At 35.6% G+C, this 23,189-nt stretch overlaps 1 protein-coding gene across 4 annotated transcripts in view; it reads right to left on the reverse strand.

The window, feature by feature from the left end:
- Window positions 1-392: 392 nt before the first annotated feature.
- The window catches only part of PPP2R2B (protein phosphatase 2 regulatory subunit Bbeta), a 149,725-nt gene continuing 126,928 nt past the window's right edge, over window positions 393-23,189 (reverse strand). For all 4 annotated transcript variants that reach the window (XM_072400927.1, XM_072400925.1, XM_072400926.1 and 1 more), the window contains exons 5-9: window positions 17,601-17,778; window positions 16,088-16,252; window positions 5,996-6,165; window positions 3,564-3,655; window positions 393-1,057 (exon numbers count right to left, since the gene is read on the reverse strand). In XM_072400927.1, the coding sequence (XP_072257028.1) occupies window positions 778-1,057; window positions 3,564-3,655; window positions 5,996-6,165; window positions 16,088-16,252; window positions 17,601-17,778 (885 nt within the window). In that variant the 3' untranslated portion in view covers window positions 393-777. The remainder of the gene's footprint in view (window positions 1,058-3,563; window positions 3,656-5,995; window positions 6,166-16,087; window positions 16,253-17,600; window positions 17,779-23,189) is intronic.

The raw sequence follows: 23,189 nt of genomic DNA on the forward strand, positions 1-23,189 counted from the left end.
ACTGGGAGACCAACAACCTTACTTATCAATTACACTCAAACCACTCTGTAACAAAACACATTCCGCTGAAGTTGAGTAATAAAGATTCATGTATCAGTGCTGTTGAGTAAATGCAAAACTCCACTCAAGCAAAGAACACACACAAAATACCCCCCAGATTTATATATCCAAGGTGCAGAGTATAACCCAACCACTCTAGCTAAACACATATTAGAGAAGTTGAGTATGCTCCAATCACTCTAACAAAACAGATTCATATACCATTATGATTCAAAATACCCTTTCTACTCTGTGATAAAAACAGATTCATATAAATGCAGATGAGTATAACCCAAACATTTTGTAAGAAAACACATTCATAATTTTGGAACATAGAGGAGTTAAACACATGCTTGTAATGATCATATTTTATTAAAAATTTAATTACCAATTAAAAAGAAATAGTATATATACCCAACATTTGTGTTCTCCAAAGTTTCTTACATAAACCCTTCATGCTGCAGGCCAACAACACACCCATTCAGAGCATGTTTCAGAACCATGCCACAGAAAGGCTGCCAACACAAAGATAAAAGGAAAAAAACAGAAATGAAAAGTTGTCAGCAGTTTGAAATGTTGTAATGGGGGCTTGGGATGAATGTTTCACCTATATGTCGGCAAAGGAAAAATGTGGTGAATGAAAAAGAAACACAAAAATAAAATATTAGAAAATGACAGAAGAAAAATATATTAAAAAGCCTTAGAACACATGGTACCTAGTATTTTTGTAATAGCGTTCTAGTTAACCTTGTCCTGAAATATATACAGATTATTTGTGGCTGCCACGGCTATGATGTTTTCTGAAGGGTGCCAAGCAGTGTGGAGAATTTTTTTGGTAAAGTCCAGGCTATCCACGCTAATTTCATCTTTTCTGCGCTTGCCGCCTACACAGACTTTGCGTGGCTTAAGAATTGCTCTAGGCTTGCTGTTCTCTCTGGAGGCTTCCAGTGTGACATCACGTTTGGTGTTGCGATCAAACATTCTGAAGAAATTGTTGTACGAGCCAGTCATGATCACACTAAAAAGAGAAACAAACAAAACTGGTAAATAAACTAATTTTTTCTATACTGTAACACAAGGAAAATATTATTTGCACCCATTTTTATGTAGTTTTGTAGAGATTTAGGTAGAATAAATTATGCCCCCAATGGGGAGATTTTATCTCCCTTTGCAAAATAAGCTTTTTTGTGCCACTCAGATATGGCATTTATGGGGCTTTTCTTGCGGTCCAAGCAAAATGCAGCTAAAACCTGTAAAGTGCAAAAAGTATTTAATTTCAGATACCAGTGTTGAGTTAAACACTATTATTCAGGATGCTACAAAAACTGTATGGTGCAGATAAACAAGAACTAGTGAACATTTCCAATGAAAAGTTAGTCCTGATGCTCATAGATGTCATAAAAAATATAGCCACACACATTTTTTGATAAGTACAGCATTTATATAAAACTTTATTGTTTGGACTTTTGAACAATGATTGATTTGTTCCATTTTCGTTTAACCTTTTACCCAAAATCCTCTGATATATTTAAATCTTGTGGCAATATATCACAAAATCATCCCAACATTCATTCTGCAGAAGGGATAGGCAATGTCCCTTTGTAATATCTTACATGTCTGTTCACAATTTCTTCACTAAACTCATCCCACACTGTGGCAGGCACTGTTTTTTTTTCGGGATTAGCATCTCTATGCTGGGCCAGAATAAAGTAACCCTTGAACATGCGCACAGGAGCTTAATCATTCCTGATAGGCAGCAATGCCTGGATTGTACACTGAGTTTTGCATGAAAGAAAAGATTGCAAACAATTTTAAAGGTGCATCGTCTGTCACTCCTACAACAAAGGATGTGCCCACTCACAATTTATTACTTTGAAAGTTTAGGATTCTTAAACTGACAAATATATGCTTTTTTTTTATCACAACACAAAACTGCTAAGGAGAAACTGCAATACAACACTGCTAAAAGCAGATCCCCTTGTTTAGCACACAAGTTTAAAAGGTGCTTGCAAGGCCTTCATTGGTTTCCTGCTAAAATGACCAGTATAAAGAGAAGAAAAGATGGGCTTTGCAGGAATGGTTTTGGTGAGTCAAATAAGTTTAATGAAGTAAAATTGGTGTCCTAATTCTAACATACATCAACTAAGCTATGTCCTAAACTGAACAGAGGTCTCCTACATATTCTTGATACATATTGTTCTCGTGTTAAAGAATGCCCATGGGAATAAAGGAGTGTGTAGCTAAGATTATCTGAAATCCCGCCGCGTTTTGCTCACAAGAGCTTCCTCAGGGGATTTCTTGAGATTATGTACTCTGTTTTCTCATCTAAGGTATGTAGGAATGATTGTTATTCGTTTAGAGAAGTGCAAGAAGAAGAAACTTTTTTTTTGGACTGGAAGCGGACGCTCCGCTTTTACAGACTACACATGAAGGTTTCAACTGGCTGCACAAATTCCTATAACAGCCTTGAAAGAACAATTTGGGCAATAAGTCCCTTAGTATTATCAATATCAAGACATTATCTCTCAACCTTATTACAAGTTCATAGGGGAAACCCGGGTTGCAGTGTATAATATTAAACACCATTAAAACTAATAACTCATCAGCAACATACTTAACCTAACAACATACTGAACCACATTTTTAGTCAGAGCAACCAAAATAAATTCTATTTTCCCCTTTTGGACAACTTTGTCCAAGTATGCACTTAGTGTTTCTCCTTCTTGCACTTCCGTCAACGAGTAACAATAATTCCTACATACCTTCGGTGAGAAAACAGAGTACATAATCTCAAGGAATCCCCTGGGGAAGCTTTTGTGAACGAAACGCATCGGGATAATCTTTGCTACACACTCCTTCAATCCCATGCGCATTCTTTAACATGGTAACAAACTATCAAAAATATGTAGGAGACCTCTGTTCATCTTAGGACATAGCTCAGTGGATGTATGTTAGAATTAGGACAACATTTTTACTTCATTAAACTTATCATGTATTCGGTGTATAAGACGCACCCACTTTTCCCCCCCAGTTTTGGGGAAGAAAAAGTGCGTCTTATAGTCCGAAAAATACGGTATATATATATATATATATATATATATATATCTGTTTAATGGGCATCTGTGAGGATAGAACAAACTAACTACTTCTTGCTAAAATCCCTGCAACTTATGCCATTTACAAGTGAATTTCCTAATTTTGCTATATTTCACATAGAGTAAGGGCCATTCCCTCCAAAAACGAAGCATGGAATGCTTGCAAAAGCAATTTTACATTTGTATAAAAAAAGCAACATGACAAAAAAATTTTTTTTTACCCACTTTAGACCACGTTTGGTTGGCGTTTGATATAACACTATTTAGTGTAAAGAGCGTTTTCTTTTATTATCTAAGAACAGTGTGCTTAAGAAAACTGATAGAAAAGGTTAAGTGTTTGTATAAAATGTACAAGACCAGGCTGATGGATGTAATTTAATTAACTTTTGTGCACTATGCAATGCTGAAAATAAAACATTGTATTCTTACCTGTCTGAACCATTCCATACACATTCAAATTTGTCAAAGATGCAGTCATTCTCATAGAGTGAACATAGCTTGCTGCGGAGGTAATCATGGACCTGGAACAAGATAACAAGACTGCAGTTTTAGTATGGATGCTTAATCAGCACTGCAGTGTGCTGCAAATGAAATTCGTGGAGATGTTTAAACTATGCTGCTGGCTGTAACAGGGAAATACTTTAAAGAAGTAAAAGGTTAGAATATAATTACGGTATGTCAGGGGTGTCAAACCCTGGCCCGCAACGTCCTTTTTTTTGCCCCCCAAAGGAATCCTAAATAAGAACTGCAGCTGACCCACCACTGCATTGAAATAGCGCTGCCACTACAATTCCCAGCATCACTTTGGTCTATAGACAAGCAGCCTCTCTGCCTATGCGTGGCCCCGCAATGGACTGTTTTATAGATGAAAAGTAATGCTGGGAATTGTAGTAGGGGCATTACCCGCGTCTAAAGACCAGCGCTTCTCTCTTTCCTATGTGTGGCCCTGCATTGGACTGTTTTAGAGACACAAGTAATGCTGGGAATTGTAGTAGCGGCATCACTCGTGTCTATAGACCAGCGACCTCTCTGCCTATGGGTGGCACCGCATTGGACTGTTTTCTTGAAGCAGGCAGCAATAGTAGCGGTGCCATTTCAGTTTCAAGTTTGGCTTGTGACTTTGTCTTAGTTTTTAATTTTGGCCCACTGTGTATTTGAATTTGACACCCCTGCTGTATGTAACAATGATAAAGAGAATTTTTTTTTTTACCAAATTTCTCTTGGCAACCACTAAACCCAGGAAAAAGCTAAGCTGAAACCTATGCAATAGTGAGACACCTTGCAATAAAAATCAGACAGTTTCTAATTAATATACCCACTTTCAATAGACTCAGAGATATTACTAATGCAGATCTAATAAATTTTACACTAAAAGTAGTTATTTACCAAAATGATTGTTTTAAAACAGGGAAGTAAACACATTAACATTTTATAATTCAGATTTAAAAAAAAAAAAAAAAAACTATTTGCCATATACATTTACAATGTTTAAGTGTTTCGAGAACCTTTTAGGAGTGAACAGTAGTCAACCACCCCTTATTCACTCACTGTGGGCAAGATGCAGGAAGCACCTTGTGCGTACAACTGCGGCTAGTGAGGAAGAATAAACTGACTCACGTCCTCACTGGTAGAGTGTGCAAGCGTTTAGTATCTCCCAAGGTCTTATTTTATTGGTATTGCCAAAATTTCCTTTTACTTTTTGAAGATTTCCCTTATTTTTGTTCTGGTGATAATTGAGAAATTAAAATTTCCAAGCAGTCCTGGTGACAATGAAAACAAACTGGAATAGGTAACATATGCAGCCACAGTATACATTATCTATTTCAGTATAGGTTTTCTTATAAAACCATTTTTGTTACTAAACTTGGATACAATCACTGCAGTAGCAAAGAGACATCACTGGCTGAAGAAACTACACAAATACTTCAACTAGCTGCCAATGTCCTAATTCCCGATAAAGTAGTCACGTAAGGGGCTGGTAAATGAACCACAAAGTGCAGTGGGGAGCCAGAAATCCAACAATACCAGAATTTTCAATTTCTAAAGATTCTTGAGCCAGCAAATCCTCCCTACTACTGCAGAGATTGGAGAAGCAGGCAGAGGAGGGCAAGTATCAAATTTTCTTTTTGCTGAGGTGAATGTAACTTGTATTTTAGTGATCAAGGTTGGTGAGATTTGCTTGCAATTGCATAGATGTCTACTCATTTATGATAGAACTAAAAAACAGAACCTAAAATCAAGAAGTAGCTGTCAGAATCTTACAACAGAGAATAAACCTTTTTTTTTTTTTTTTAATAAGGGTCTAAAGAGGGGATAAAGAACTAAGACAAATCTACCATAGGATAGCGAGTACAGAACTAGCATCTAAAAATACATTCTAATCACAATAAAAAAATCCAGCCTCTTTAGCATTTTCAGCACCCCACAATGAGGCTTGGTGAGGTAACTAACTCTGGTCACCATATACCCAGCAAGCCTTGAATAAACTTCAAAACAAAATTATCATTAACCTTTGTGGATTCAGGCAACGTAGGGTAACTTTGCTTTATATTTAACAGCCGAAGAACTAAAATCCTTTTCTTAGCAGCACTCATTCCTTAGAGATTTGAAGGCTGCATAGCTTCTGCATCACTACTGAGGTAGTAACTATGGTTTTAAAATTAATTTCCTGAGGGTTAAGAGACTAGTAATACTTTAATGTTCATAACCTAGTCGTATGTTCATGTTAAAATATGGCTACGTTTAATCAACTACACAAAAAGATATGTTTTCTTATATATAGATAGATATGATAGAAAGATAGAAAGATATGTTTGCGAAATTCCATCCAGATATGTGTAATATGAGTATGTTCACTATACCTGGTATGTCTCTATTGGCCTGTTCTCCATATTCAGATCCCAGACTTTGACTGTAAGGTAGTCTCGAGTCATGATATACCGGCCACTGTGGTTAAACTTAACATCTGAAATGGAAGAGATGATTTCGGAAAAAAACGATCTGTTGCTGGGATCCTCTGGCTCTTCAAATACTGTAAACAAGAAAAATAAAAATGAGTAATGCATTCACAGTTTATTTAATGCAAATGTGGTGAAAATAAAAGGGGTAGTAAAAACCTTTACAACCCCTCAAGCCTATTTAGTTAGTTGAAACAACAATGTGGATGTTAAAAAAAAAAAAAAAAAAATGATGGGAACCAGGAATCAGTTAATGAAATTCCAATTAAGGTAGATAATTATATGCTGTTTGCACTTTCACTATTCACATCACTACTGCACCTGTTTACTGGATATACCGACTTCTCTTCTGTGATCATGGAAACTACACAGACGTTACTTGGCAAGATTTTTTGAGCAGAAGATTGAAGTTAATTGTCCATAATGTTCAATAAGGTTTTGATTTTTTTTTCAAAACTTATGGGGAAATAAGCACAGAAACTGAATCATTACTATAGGTCATATGTTTTCTTAGCTTCACAGTTACAATGTTGTCTTGTTTCACTTGTATTATGCAATCCACAGTTGTGTGATTTCTAGCTTTTGAAGCTGTTACGAACAGTGAACCTGACTGCACAGTTAATACCAGGATTAAAAAGGAATGATTGTGAAACTTCCAATTATATCTAAAGAGGAAACTTTAGTAGTTTGACTGTATATGATGAAATGTTTGTATAGACTAATGTTTCAGTCAGTGAATTATTGCATTTTAACCCAATCAGCTGAAAGAAAAATGCTTGTGTTCAGACACTGCATATGCTTCAAAGGTGAGCTACCCCCATCAAACAAATTTCTCCACATATACTCCATCACTTTTATTTGAAAAAAAAATTGTTAGGTTTATTTTACAGTTTTTAAATGTCTTAAGGGCAGTTTCAGGATCAAACATCCAGCACAGCTCCATGCAGCTGGCATCTTGCACCACAGCATGGGTTCTTAAAGAACCAGTGTCTGCACTTTTTACAACTGGAGCCTCTATTCATTTTCTATGGGCTGCCACCAAGAGAAGCAACATGCATCAGTTCAGTTCCCTGGCAGGAGGAAGCTGTAAACACGCTGCAACCTCATGGCTAGTGTGAACAAAGCCCAACTCTAGCAGGCAAGCAAAGTCTTTAAAACTCACAAAATGTTTATATAGTGCAGCAGCCATGTATCCCCTAGAAATGTTTAAAAGTTTATCATCAGTTTCTAGTACAAGTTCTATTAGCTTGTTCTCAGTTTATTGGCCACATCACCAAGTCCATAGATCCCATTTTTTTCAATGAACTTGACTCTTTTACTGTATGTACCAATTCTACAGGTACAAATAGTGAATATTCAATTTCTTTCATTTGCACGAATTACTGACACTGTATCTCATAGGTCAATCTACTTCACCCTCTCCAGGCTTATAAGCCACCCTATTAGTGTTTGGTAATATTTGCAATTTGACTGGTATATGGGCAGGGTGGGTCTTGTAAGGTGAATTTATCTCTGAAAATGTTTTGGTGGTTTTACACCAGGGGTAACCTGACATTTTCTGACAGGAAACTATGAATAAACAGAATGGACAGCAATGTCATGCAGAAGAGACATGCAAAAAGCCATTTTAAATAAGTATCACTTCACTCTGTTATGTAGGAGCCCATTACCTTGACACTACCACCATATTGTTAACTTGAGTCATGAAAACATATAGAGGGTTGTCACCACTGACCACCTCTGGATACTTTGGCTGTCATAACTGGCTATGATACAATCCGATTCAGTGATTTGGAACAGGCATACACAAGTCTTGTCTTTACATGCAGATTTTCTGAAGACATCCCTCACATTTGTTACTTAGTATGTAAGGCATTGATTTCTTCAAATCAGAACACTGACGTAAGCCTAACAGAAGGGGATTATCTAGAATTCAGTGTGTCCAGCAGATGTCACAACTACATAGAAAGAAAGTTACCAAAGACCTCCCCAGAACAACAGTTCTAGGAAACATCTTTAATCACTATTCTGCACTTGTAGGCCAAGTGCAATTAACACAACATTCACACTTTCAGAGTAAGAGCATGATGTCACCCTCAAAAACATGATTGCCCTGGTAATTGCGCCACATTTGCCAAAACTGCAGCAACATTCTGAATGTTGTGTGACTAAAAAAATCCTGCTAAGGCAGGACTATTTGTCCTGGTTAAGCTCCAAACTAGTATTTTATAAAAAGGAGGTTTTTTTTTTTTTATTAAGCTGGGCCTAGACCAGATAATACTGGCATTATAATCAATACCTCCGTAAACATGATGGCTTGTATAAAGAAATTTCTAAGCTTCTCATACAATACTGTGCAACCACTCAATGTACTTCAGATCTACTAACTATGTTGTACAAAGCCTGTCTGATGCATTGCAAATTAAATAGCATAGGTTAGTCCACATATTCTTAAGTGGTAGTTTTGATAAATCTAGAAGATTCCGTTGTGGAGTCAGTTCCGTAAATACAGAATTGCTAAAGCTCATTTCATCTCCTATTGCACTAACCTTACATTTCCCAAATCATTCAAGCATCGGTCCTTTTCTGCCCCTTGCTTGTAAATGAGCTTCTATAGCAGGGGTGTCAAACTCAAATATACAGAGGGCCGAAATTAAAAACAGACCAAGTTGGGGGCCAAACCTGAAATTTATTGAAAAAATTGAGGAGGTTTACTACTTCATCCACAACTAACAAAACCAAACCCCTACACACACACTTTAGGGGTGAAAAGACTAATTTCTATCTATCTATGCAGGCTGTGTGTTGTTCATCCTCTCACAACACAAGTTTGTCAGGCACTAAATATTACACTATGCGGTCTCCAATGGATTGAAACAAACACAATGTCCCTAGTAGTCAGACACCATGTGATCATTGCCTAGGCTCTGTGTCACATGATAGGTGTACAGGAATAATATCTATGTATTGCATGTATTGAAAATGATGATGTGAGGTTGTATCGTGGATGGGTGGGCCAGATGTAGTTCATTTCCAGAATTCTTTGGGGGGACCAAAAAAAAAAAAACAAAAAAACAAAAAAAAACAAAAAGAGTTTGACACCCCTGTTCTTTAGTATTTTGGCCAGGAGCATTGTATTTTATGATTCTGTCACTAGTACTGGGTTACTAGTGTGAAGTGTGGAGTGGCTCTCACTTCGTTCTTTGTGGGAAAGCTTGTATAATGTTTATATATTTTAAAACAGAATTTATTTTGTTGCATTCTGACCAAGTTTATAAAATAGATTGACAAGGTTTGAGCACTCTATCATCGTCTGAGGCCTTAACATATACGTTTTATGAATTAATATAAATAAATAGAAAGTTGCACTCGAAAAAAGTAGAGAACAGGCAGGTGTATGATGAAAAGTCTTCAAAATGGTTGTAAAGCTAATTGAATATATATTTGAATTGTGTAGTAGCAAACAACCACATGAGGTCTTCCACTTGTAGATCTATTCAAAGCCTTAATCTGGTTACCATGGAAACTAGCATTTGCTTAGTTCTATAATCCTAATAATTGCCAATCACTCAACGTGCTTTGACAGCAAGGAGTATGCAGAGCAAAGGTCAGATCTATGTACACCCTAAACACAATTCCACTGGGACAGGTTTTCTACTTGCATAGAGGTTTTTTTTTCTTTATTAAAATAATTGTTGTAATAAAATTCTACACTTCTGATTCACAAGCCATTGCATCAAGACTGCCATACAGAAGTGCTTATCGAAACAGAATACAAAGTTAGCTACCAAAACAGCAATCAATGGTTAGGCTAATCCAAGTGTCCAGATTGCCTGCAGCCTTGGAAAATAAAGGTGTTTTCATTGTGAGAATGAACATCTTTTGATCTTTGTACCATGTATGCAGCTTTTTTTTGTGGTTTGCTCGTCGTTTTCCACAATGCCCCAGAAATCCTAAACATGAACAAAGCAAAGCTGAATACTGCATCTGTGAATTCAATATATTATTTGGAAAGCCTGGGTCATTTGCACAGTGACACCTTCCCAAAGCAAAGATGGCCACCACGAGGGTACGAGCTGAGGGGACACACATTACCTTTAGAGATGAAAATGCTATGAATGCATTACAGTATGTGTATGAGTAGGTATTGCTGACCACATTATGAACATTCTAGGTGCCTGTCAGGCCCCATTCTTTGTTTTTTTAATATTTTTTGGAACAAAAATACAGATCAGGTTTTCTACATACGTACTTGTCTTGGGGCAGTAATCAGAGTAAATTCTGACACCATAACACTACAAAATGACTGCCAGGCAATTATATCAAGTGTCAGGAAAGTTGGTGACCGGTGGAATAATATATGTTGCCTTATATGCCAACCCTTAATAGGAAATACAGAAAATAAACACAAAGAAAAAGAAGGTTTATTTGGCAAACAGTGTTAGTGTATTTTTCTTAGTCGTTCATAATACATTATAAGTAAAATACAAACTGGGTTTCAGTCGTAGTAACAATGATAACAGTCCACATAAATAAAGAGGCTAAAAGGGAACTAGACAATTGTCATCTAGTAAACTATAGCAGAATGGTACAATTACTTGTCGCATATGTATAAGCCGTATACCCTACACTTTTCGCTCGTTTTAGACTTCCTCAGGGGTAGTGGTGCTTTTAGCAAATCATTGAGTGGGTACCCCTCAGTATCTGAGTTTATGGTAAATACATGAAATTAGTATAGATATAGGTTGCATACAAAGAAAAACATATCAAAGTGTAAACACAGAATATATATATATATATATATATATATATATATATATATATATATATATATATATATATATATATATAATAGGCATATCATGAAATTAGCAACCTTATATAATCTTATGCAAAGCAATAATAGATAATATCTCATTTTAAATATGTTGATACAGCAATATCTAGCAACAATTTCACCATTTTTTCCATCACACCATCCTCCATACTATTACTGGACTACCTAACCATATAGTACTCATAATACCCATTTTAGGAACCTCCATATACTGGGGATCCTGTGCAATATTCCTCTTGATTGGAAGCGCCCATCCCCTCCATCTGTCTGGGCTATGGCCATTACATATTGATAGCACACTCTGTATACCCTGCATGGACAATGTAAGTCTTTTTTATTTCATAATTTTTCATCTTTATCTCTCCATTTAGGCTATCATAATGTATCATTACGATAATTGATGCTAGATATCGCTGTATCAATTAACCTGTTTAAAATGAGATCTTATCTAATATTGCTTTGTATAAGATCATTTAAGGTTGCCAATTTTATGATATGGTTATTATATATAAATAATAATTCTGTGTTACACTTTGATATATATTTCTTTGTGTTGCAACCTATATCTATACTAATTTTATGTTTTTACTGTAAACCTAGATACCGACGGGTACTCACTCAATGATTTGCTAAACGTACCGCTACCCCTGAGGAAGCCTAAAACAGGTGAAACGGATTGGGTATACAGCTTATAAGTATGTGTCAAATATTTGTACCGTTCTGCTATTGTTTACTAGATGATGATTGTATAGTGCCCTTTTGGCCTCTTTATATGGACTGTTATCATTGTTACTACGACTGATACCCAGTCTGTAATTCACTTATAATGTATTATGAAGGACTAAGAATAATACACTAACACTGTTTGCCCAAAAATCCTTCTTTTTCTTTGTGGTTATTTTCTGCCAGGCAAATATTTAGGCATGGTGGTCAACAATCTGAGGTTTTCATTCAAGGTTTCTATCTGCATGAGCATGTAGTTAAGTGAAATCTATAGTGTTCCCATATAGGTTGGGGTTCTATTCAATCTGGCCTATTCACACATAAGGAAACCAGTATGGTTGGGATAAATTTGATTTAAGAATAAACTCATTTCAGTCTGTTAGCCATTTTTTGGGGCAAAAATTGTATATAGGTGCAAGTAAAATATCAGGCAATAATCTGAAAAAAGGATATAGTCTGTCTTGCTTCAAGATCATCATATGGTGCGGTAGTACTGAATCCCTGGGGAAAGTTTTATCATTAGAAGAGAGATTAAAATATATACACTTAGGTAGATGGGTAAGGATTAATAATATAATAGGTTTTGCTATACCCAGCCGAGCTTTCGGATACCACCCGGGAACAATTTTTTGGAAATTTTATTCACTGTTTTTTTATTATTTTTTCTAGATTAAGTCTTATGGACCTTTAAATTGCAACTGTAGTCACACTGCAAAGCTTGCAAAGTCCTGCAAAAGTCAATATAATTTAGGGAATGGGTGGTCTTTCAAAAATACTTTAACACCATGAAGAATCTGGGATGACAGTCACCACTTGTTTTAAATGTGTGTAGTTCCTAAGGATTATTATCTATCAAGCAAATGTATTGAGTATTTAAAAAAAGTGCGGTACAAGTGAACTTCCAGCTATGTATTTGGCTTTTGCCAAATATATAAATGCTCTTGGGGTCAATTAAATTATCTTTTGGAGAGAATAGGGAGTTTCATGAGACAACTTTTATGGCATTCATTGGCTATATTGGGCTACCAAGTCCTGCCCTTTCCTTTTTAAATCAAGTCATGCAATTTTGGAAAAAAATTACTTAAGAATTTATAGATTTGTGTATACATATATCATAAAAATTAGATCTAAACTGTATCTACGTCATAGATAGTCATAACAACTAGTGGCTGAAATATATGTGCAATGGGAGTGAAATAACAAGGGTCAGATGCAGAAAATTCTAGTACCTCTAGTAGGTTTCCAATAGAGTAAATATTGGCTGTAACAGAGCTGATACTGGCAAGTCCTAGAACTGCTTTTTACCATTAATATGCCTGAAGCTGCTGGGTAACTTTGGGAACGTGTATCCTATGTTTTTTTTTTACAGTTCTGCAACTGATGTGTCACACTGGAAGATCTCCAATGCCTTATTCATCTAAAACCCCCCAGGGAAATGAACTGAAAGGGGTAGTCAATGATTTCAAATTTCATGTGCCATCTAACAGGAAGGCCTTGTTTATTTTGTGCTGCAGCTACGTCTCTTTTGTCATTCCCATTTCTGCATTTTGATTAAAGTCTATCGTTATTAAATTTCGCCACTGTCTTCCGAGAGAATTCATCCATAAAAGTCAATGTTACTTTTCATTTTCATCTCTGATGAACTGTCTCAACTTAGCTTTGCCCCTCAGCTGAACAGAAATCGACTTAAAATCGCTGAACCTGTGAAGGTGGCGAAAAAAAAATCAATCACAAAAATGTCAGTGTAGAGGTCAAATTGAACTCCTCTATGCTGGGTGGATGAGCTTCAGGGTAAAAGTATGCAAAAAAAAAGTGGAAAATATACACAAAATAAAAATGGTTTGTACATATTTAAGAAAGCATCAGAAAGATTTACATGTACCACATAATTTGCATCCCTGACATCATTTACAAAAAGTTGTATATAATTTCAAAAAGACAACACATTTAAGGTGGGACAATAAAATATTATGATATACTTACAGGGGTGTAGATCTGTATCATTATTAAAAGGAAATTTTGATTATAAGCCTTATAGCTAAGAGTAAATATTTTTATGCACCCAAGTTAATTACTTTGATATGACCACAGACAGCACAGCTTCTGTAAATGGTTTTGCCCTGTGTCTTGACATGTTAAGAAGACCTTCATACCCTTGACTAACAAATATTCTTAGTCGTCGAGTGTAAAGATAGACACATTTGCCACTGGAGCCTTTAAGCATGCAAAAAGCTAGGTGATGAAAAGCTCAACTGGGGACAGAAGCCCATTAATTCATTGCCAATACAGCTTTCAACCTATTAGGAGGTACAACTACCCTGTAATCAAACTGACAACTATGAAAGTTCCTTGTAAATAATGAAGCTTTTTTTAAAATACTCTGGAGTATACTCAGAGCATAGAACATTTTTTTCCTGTAGTGAACCTAAAAATGTTTTAGGAGAATTTTTGGACCTAGGTGATTGACAGCTTTTAAAGTTTGAAGTCGATGACCAGGCCATTACTCCTTTCTTGTTCAAGAGCTGGAAAACTAGCTCTTGATAACCAGTAGCTGCTCTTGTTAAAATTAAGATGCTCACGTACAAGTTTTTGTATTTGGTTGTACAGGTAGTCCCCAAGTTAAGGAAATCTGACATACAAACGCCTCCTAGATACGAAATAGGCTTCCCTGCTCGCTCCTGTGCAGAAGGAGTCTTGAAGGGGGCATGTTTTGCATGACTAGCAGAAGAAATCTTTTGCTAAAGCACAGCTGAGGTTGTGGGTGATCTTAGAGGGTGAGCTCTTTCTGCAGCCTCTTGTAACTGTTTAATGACCAGGACAAACTCTGCAGTTGTTTCTTTTTGCATATCAAAGCACAGCTTGCTCTAGAAGTTAATAAATGTCTAGGTTCCATAAAGATTTTTTTTTTGCTTTGTACAAACCTGGTGCCCCTATCTTGTATGTAACCCGGGGACTACCTGTATAGTGATATTTGTTTGATATGTATAGTTATAGATATGATTGATTTGTATAGTGGTACAGCTGCCACCAGGGGCTTAAGGTAGCATGCTAGATATTGTCTACCTTTCAAAGGAAGGTAATGAAAAAAATACAGTAGCTACAAATGTAAAATTGTGCTTTCTAGGTTAAAATGGGATGTAATAAGGCATTGCAATAGAACATACAATAAAAAAATAAAAAAAATGATGCAATGTAATGGTAAAAATTCATAAATACAACACAAAGACCTATATCATTGGTTAGCCTGGCTGGGTATGTAACCACCTAGCTTGGACACCCAAGCAGGTAAATGGTCAAATACTTAGGGTTTAAAGCCCCTATCTACTCTGTGATAAATTTAATTTTTTTAATACGAGTGTTGAGTCTCGCAAGTGGCCTGCACATCATGTTCTCTTGTGTTCCTAACAGCTTCTTTTCCAAACTAATTACAATTCGCAGGTCACATACCAAAAGGGTTGAGGGCATTCTTATGTACCCAATGCTTCACCGAACTAGCTAATGTGTATTGTACAGTTGTATCCTTACTTTTAAGTTAATTAAGGGACACTTCTTTCTGCTGCCTGTCAAGCTCCACTCTATTTACAACACAATCTAATGATTTTCACCTGCCAAGAACATTTATCAGCTACTAGATTCCTTTGTGATGCTTAACACCTTTTACACTATTTCACACTTTTCAATTTTATATCACTATCCGTTATTAGTACATGTTTTTCTGGCATTTTAGACACACACTTTAGGTAATATAAATAGAGATTTACTCATGTATATTTTTTTCCCCCCTTTTTAACCAATTAGATAATTTAAAGTCCCAGTCGATAAACTGCCAATCCTGCAAGTTTTGGAGGTAACACAGCACTTGAATTGGAACCCATCAGTCATTTTAATACCCTTCTAAATCATCCTTTGCCTGTACAAGGTTACAGTGTTATACCTACTTTTGTTATGCCTACTGAACATCTGTCATTCAACTACAGCACATGGTACCAACTATTTTGGGTCCATGGCTACCACTACCATTCCCAGTGGATACATCAGCTCCTTCACAATTGCCAGATTGCAAACTGATGGTACAAACATGATTCCATTCATCTACAGCACTGTATTGCAGATGCCCTATTGTGTATTAATAAAACTACTTGCCACATCCAGGGGGCCATGTTAACTAGAACTAGCAGGCCAGGGAAATAAAAAATGTGTATACAATTATTGCAGAGTGAAGTGCTGCCGCCTTTTCTCCTTATTAACAAACAACGTCCAGCAGGTGGCAACTAGTATTGAAGCCCCTGATCCTAGGTCTGAACAGCCTGCCCAGAAAATCAAGGTCAGTATAATGGACAGTATAAAGACAAAAAAAGCATACTAAAGAAAGCACATCCAAACCAAAAAAAGGTGGGAAGAATAAAATTAATTTACAAGGCATAACAACAACTTACACTTTGAATGTTTATCACACAGAGCTGAAGATCTCATGTCACAGAGTCGTATTGTTCCTTTACTGCTGCTATATACAAATGTATTGCAATGATGGGGGTGAAATTCAGCAGCTGTTATTACTTCTGTAAGTTCTTCCATGTTGGTTGGTTTAATATCCACAATGTCTGGAGGGCACAAGTTTAAGGCTTAATATCCACTTTTTATTTTCCTTATAAAGTTAACAGAATAACTTAATAAAGTCCAACTCCAGTAAAAAGGTTTGAGAAAGGGCAAGGCACACAGTGTTATCTACTTTGACAGAGGAAGGATTACAACCTTTTATTTTCATGTGTGCACACCCTGGGGTCTAAACTTCTTGTCCATTTGATGGTTCTCTGACAGTTTTGACTAAAGTTGGGAAAAATACGACTTGTTTTGTCACATAATAAATAAGCCATACATCTGTGAAATGTGTGTGTGTATGTAGGTGTATATATATATATATATATATATATCCCAAAGGGTTTTTTTTCCTCAACAGGGAAAATTTGCATGGGTGGGTTTTAATGGTGCCAAATATGAACACTAACAACACAATATATGTTAAACAATTTGTTGCAATTTATTATACAATATTATAAAAACGTATCACAAAACGATAAATGCTTGCAAAATGCAAATAATGACAATTCAGTAATCACGTGATTTGTAATGATAGACAAGAAGCAGTGAAAGAGTGATCCCAGTAGAATCAACAACAAAAGAACAAAAAAGGTGCTCTATTTTGTTCTAAATCTGAAGACAATACTACTAAAGGTGATATTTTATCTTTTTGATTATATACACTGTGGTGCACTAAAAGACTACCTACAACACTATGGGGTCATATCACTCTTAACTGCACAAGAAAGTCTGTGTTATGGATTTTCAACAAATAATCTTGCTTTCCAACATCAATGCTTGAATGACATAATACCAACCTAATCATCAACCACTATCTGAATTAATAGATGCAGTACTAATAATACTAATAACGTTCTGTCCTTCTGATGAAGCCTATTGGGGAAATGCATTAGGAACTGTAAATGTTATTTTGTATTATTACAAATCATGTGATTACTGAATTGTCTTTTATTGCATTTTGCAAGCATTTATCGTTTTGGGATAGGTTTTTATAATATTGTATATTAAATTGCAACAAATGGTTCTTTAACATATATTGTGTTGTTCGTGTTGATATTTGGCACCAATAAAACCCATGCAAATTTTCCCTGTTGGGAAAAGAAAACCCTTTGGTATTTGTGAGTATTAGGATGTGGTGCAATGTAAACAATTCTCCTAGAGTTTCCATAGAGAGAAAAAAAAAAAAAAAAGGGAAAAAATAAGAAATTATATAAATGGGTGGTATGCCCAGCTATTCTGCATGTATCACTAAATATGAAAATATATAACTAAATATATAAACTATCATGTGTCACTAAATATGTGTCATTTATATATGTATCAATAAATATATTATCACCAAAAGGATACTGAAGCTTCGATTTGTTATCTCTAGATTCCAAAGGTTTATCCTCAGATCATCTGCCGACATGTACGTTTCATAGTCACTGTTCACAGATATTGAATTAATGTGATATGTGTGTGCATTGGAAAACACTCTCCGGGGTGTAGCCTCCACCATTAGATCCATGGGCCTCAGTACAGGTACCTGGAAGAAGGGACATATCACACATTAGTATAATAAATAAAAATACCTACATATTGGTAATCAGTGTTGGAATAAAACAACAAAATTAAAATAAAGTCAACTGTATCAGTAAAACTTCTTTTTTTATATTTGAAGCCTTCAATTAAATATTATTGCTGAACTTGACAAAGGTTCTTAATCAGGCACTTTCTGGTATAAAGCAAAAACAGTTCAGATGAGGACTACCATGTAAATAAACATGCTGCAATTTCATACTACTGCAGAACAGTGTTCACAATTAACTTCTATTTTCTCTTAAAAACCTTCATGCACATTACACAAAATAAAAATATTTTCTTATCTCAAAAATAATACAGTTAGGTCCATAAATATTTGGACAGAACTTTTTTTCTAATTTTGGTTCTGTACATTACTACAATTAATTTTAAACAACTGATATGCAGCTGAACCACAGATTTTCAGCTTTAATTCAGTGGGTTGAACAAAAATAAAATAAAAATGTTAAGAACTAAACCCAATATGCTGTCAAAAGAGCTCTCCATGCAAGGTGAAACAAAAAAGAAAAAGCACTGGTGAACTCAGCAACGCCAAAAGACGTGGAAGTCCACGGAAGACAACAGTGGATGTCCAAATCTACACCATAAAGAGAAGAATGCATGAAAGTAAATACAGAGGGTGCATTGCAAGGTGCAAGCCACTCTCATAAGCCCCAAGAATAGAAAGGCTAGATTGGACTTTGCTCAAACACATCTAAAAAAAGCCAGCACAGTTCTGGAAAAACATTCTTTGGACAGATGAAACCAGGATCAACCTTTACCAGAATGATGGCAAGAAAAAAGTATGGAGAAGGTGTGGAGCAGCTCATGATCCAAAGCATACCACATCATCTATAAAACATGGCGGAGGCAGTGTGATGGCTTGGACGTGCATGGCTGCCAATGGCACTGGGACACTAGTGTTTATCCATGATGTGACACAGGATAGATTCAGCCAAATGAATTCTGAGGTGTTCAGAGACATACTGTCTGCTCAAATCCATGTAAATGCAGTCACATTGATTGGGAGGCGTTTCATAATACAAATCGACAATGACCCAAAACATACAGCCAAAGCAACCCAGGAGTTTATTAAAGCAAAGAAGTGGAATATTCTTGAATGGCCAAGTCAGTCAACTGATCTGAACCCAATTGAGCATGCATTTCACTTGAAGACTAAAGCTTTAGTTCCTCACATTTTTTTTGCAATCTTTTTGTTCAACCAACTGAATTAAAGCTAAAAGTCTGCAGTTCAACGCATCTGAGTTGTTTCATTTAAAAATGTATTTGTGGTAATGTACAGAACCAAAATTAGAAAAAAGTTGTCTCTGTCCCAATATTTATTGACCTAACGGTACCTTTAAGCTATACTTCCCTAAAAAGTAACCGCACATTTTTTGGTATGTGAGTGTGCCAGGAACCTCCTAGCTGTATATCTGTAGTGTTAAGAATTAGGGCTCTGTGCCTCTGTCATTTAGGAGATTCGGTGATGCTGCTACTGTGCTGATCACTGCTCTCCTTATTAACATGAAAAGGAAAGCTGTGCCTTAACCAAGATGGCCTCCCTTATGAATAGAAAGGGCATAAGGTGGCAGGGCAAGTGTGTAATGAGGACAGATCATTTACAGTGAGGCCACAGGATATCCTGGTGACTTATTAGTTGCCCAGCCCTACATATAGCTAAAACATTACAAAACATGTTATGTTGTTATGCCAAAAAAAAAAAAAACCCTAAACAGGACAAACCCTTGGATTGTTTTAAACCAAAATGACAAACTATACTTAAACACATGTCAAACATTGCAGAACTATGAAGACCCAGTAGCCTTTCCACCTCATCTTTTAATCACATATGATGCTTCCAAAAATATTCATGTGCACGTTTGCTGAACAGATGCAAGGTGTTGTGGAATGTCATATAGAAAAAGAGGAACCATGGGGCCGAGTAAATACATGCATGGAAAGAGCATATCTGATTGTACTAAGGTGTTTTTCTGCTCCATAATGCATTTCTACTGCATACAGATCTACTAAATCAGCAAAATGTTTCAGCAGCATGTAAAAATTTTCTAGCAGTCAACATTTCTTACAGAAAAGAAAAAATATAGGTAAAAAAAATATTCAGCACATATAATAAATTAAAATTTATGATTATACTTCTAAAAGAAAGAGTTGGAGCCATCACCATAGCACACACACAATCTAGTTTCAGCTACCATTAATCTAGCAAAGGTTATAGTGACCAAACATATCCTTATAATTACATGCAGCTCTGCCAACTAGAACACACAATATGAAACAATCAGACTAAGCAGGCATTTCACTAGAGACAGAACTTCCAGTCAGAGGAAGCCCTAAACTAGTAAAATCGCTTAATGCAAATCAACATTGATCAGCCATTTTTTAGCTGAACAAGTTTTATAAGAACACTCCAATATTGTGAAAATCAGATTTGACTGTTCGTTTCCAATTTATGGCTAGCCTCCAAACATTGAAAACATTTGAGTCACGATAGTAGACAACACCTCTTTGTTCAAAGGACAGAAAAGCTGTGGATTGAAAATGATACCAAAATTCATTACCATATACTGTATTTCACATTTATAATCAACTAGTTGATTACTCGGCGTTGCCTGGGTATTTATTTATTGCATTCCTATAATATACAGGAAAGGGAATCAAATAAAGCTATAGTGGTAAATCAAATAAATATTTGTTTACAGGTTTTAAAAGTATAAGTACAATATACAATTAAAATACAAATTTAAATTAATCTAAATTAATAGCATATGTCCCAATGCTGTTTTACATGTTTTGGTCAGTTTCTATTAGTTCGTTTTCAATCAAATATAGTTGTAGAAGTTATGGTGGTTGATCTGGCAGCGGAAGTAATCTCGCTTGATGGTAAATTTGACCCTGCACCGTGAATGTGGCGCCGAATTATGTTACTTGGAAACTTGAGTTATATTTTCTGATGTTATTAATAAAATGCTTTGACTCTGAGGTTTTTGCTGATGTGTAATTCCAAAGTTGTTGTACTGTCTCTGAAGCTCTAGATGTAGTAGATCTTTCTCTCATTTTGTGTACATGGGTCTCACGCTGTTGTACTGTCTCTGAAGCTGTAGATGTAGTAGCTCTCTCGGACAGCTTGGCAAGTCTTCTATTTCTGTCCTCAGGATTTTCTTGTCTACGGTGTTGTTTCATTTTTTGTGGCTTTGATTGCACTCGGCCAATTGCCTTACGTTTTCTCGAAGGCATTAATACAGGACAGAAATTTGTAAGAGCCCAAAAAAAAAAAAAAATAATAATTAAAAAAAATAAAAATAAATAAATATATATATATATATATATATATATATATATATATATATATATATATATATATATATATATATATATATATACACACACACACACACTTCACTTGTTAAGTATCAATTTCCATCACCCTAAAAAGACCCTTCAGCAAATTTGTAGCCAGCCGTTTGACAAGCCACTTCCTTCCCCTATATTTCAAGCTGACTAACCAAGTGCTCATTGAAAAGCCTGTGTCACAGTAGTCAGCTGAATGTCACTTACTCTTTGAGCTAAAAACTGAAAGTGCAAGCACATATCTGAAGGCATGTAATTTATGTTGATTTCCTAACAACCATTCAAGGGGGATTTCATGCCCCCAATTCCTAGGAACCTGGCAGTTAAGTTAACCATGGCAACTATAAGCTTGGTAGAAATTTTAATTTCAATGAAGCAGTTAGCTTTCAGTCTCACATTTTGGAACGTGTGGCCCATTTATAGTAAAGGAAAAAAAAAAGCCTGTAGTGAATAATGCATGTGCTTTGCCCATTGTAAGTGAAGAAAAAAAATATCAAAGGTTATTCTAGGCTTTTTAGACATGGTGCTGTATTAGCTCAGATAATGTTTAATTGTATTAATTTCTCAAGTTTTAAAGCTGTTCACTATTTTGTGTGACTAGCAGAAAGCCATATTATATCACTGAGCAATTCTGTTATTATTGCGGCCTAAAATAAACGGGTAAAACATCCTCATTTTAGTAATCTATTTTCTTGCACATAAAATCTTTAAAAAATGAAGTCATTTGCATGATTAACAATAATCTAGGTTTGTGCAAATAGTTGTAACAAATGAAAGCAATTATGCTTTGCCCACATTAAATGGTATTAAAGCAGGATTTGTGAGATATAGCCCAGCATAATTACACAGTTTAGTGCACCTAGAACATAGCCTCATTTCCTGAAGCAAAAGCAAGCATTAAGTGATGATGGTGCTTGTTTACAAGAAATATACTTAAATGTTAAGGCCAGTCTACAGCACTATTACTTTTGAAGTCCATTTTAAATTTTTTTGACAGACTTGGATGGATGAAGATGAGTTGTACCCCCAAGATGACGGGGAAAGGACTGATCACCCTTGACTGCCTCCTGAATTTTATATGATTATTAAATACTTGTTCACCCTTAAAGGAAAAATTCACATACACTGCTATAACCATTTTTAATAAAAAAATATATATATATATATATATATATATATATATATATATATATATATATATATATATATGGCCAGGATTCCTCTATGCTGAACAGTAAGTGAGATATAAACTATTGATTAACAGCCAAAATCAAGCTATGTCTAGCAAAAGCTTGTGGAATAGACAGTCATTGAACATGACTTTCAAGAGCTTGCTCAATAAGGTCTGCAGTCCAGAATGTATAATTTACACTGCATTGTGTACACCAAATCAAAAAACAATTGCAATTAGCTCATCAGGGCCTGACAGCTGTTATTCTATGGTGCCTGCTGAGTCAATGTGCAGCTCTACAGAAAAAAGTCATTGTCCTCAGTATGCATTCAAAAAAAAAAAAAAAAAAGATGCCAGGACTGCAGCTTATTATTTAGCATGCAGGCAACTACGAGGCATTACGGAGCAATTATATTGGGGTAAGCAAGTTTAACTCGTCAGATCAAGAACATTAAGAAGCTGTCAAATAAAATAAGTCACTAACAAATTCAATTAGACTTTTTTCCCAAGGAACTACAGTGATATTCGATCCTGTTTAATGGTGGAATTTAATTGCAATGCAAAAAAAACCTGATTTGGAGGAAGTATGTAGCTGGTTCTCACATTGGCGCACCATTTAGCCTTCCCATTTTAACTGCTAATTACATCTGCAGTAACGAGATGTTTTATGTGAGTTTTACAAAACAAAATGCGTAATACTGTAAGGTTTCATGGTAAAAGCGATTTACTTATGCCGGAATTGGTTTCTTTAAAGGGGTTAGACATTACATTTTTGGCTGTATTTAGATAAAAAAAACACTTCAATAAAAACACTTTACATATATTCCAGTAGC

Source organism: Pyxicephalus adspersus, chromosome 2 (assembly GCF_032062135.1).
Source record: "Pyxicephalus adspersus chromosome 2, UCB_Pads_2.0, whole genome shotgun sequence".
Lineage (NCBI taxonomy): Eukaryota > Metazoa > Chordata > Amphibia > Anura > Pyxicephalidae > Pyxicephalus > Pyxicephalus adspersus.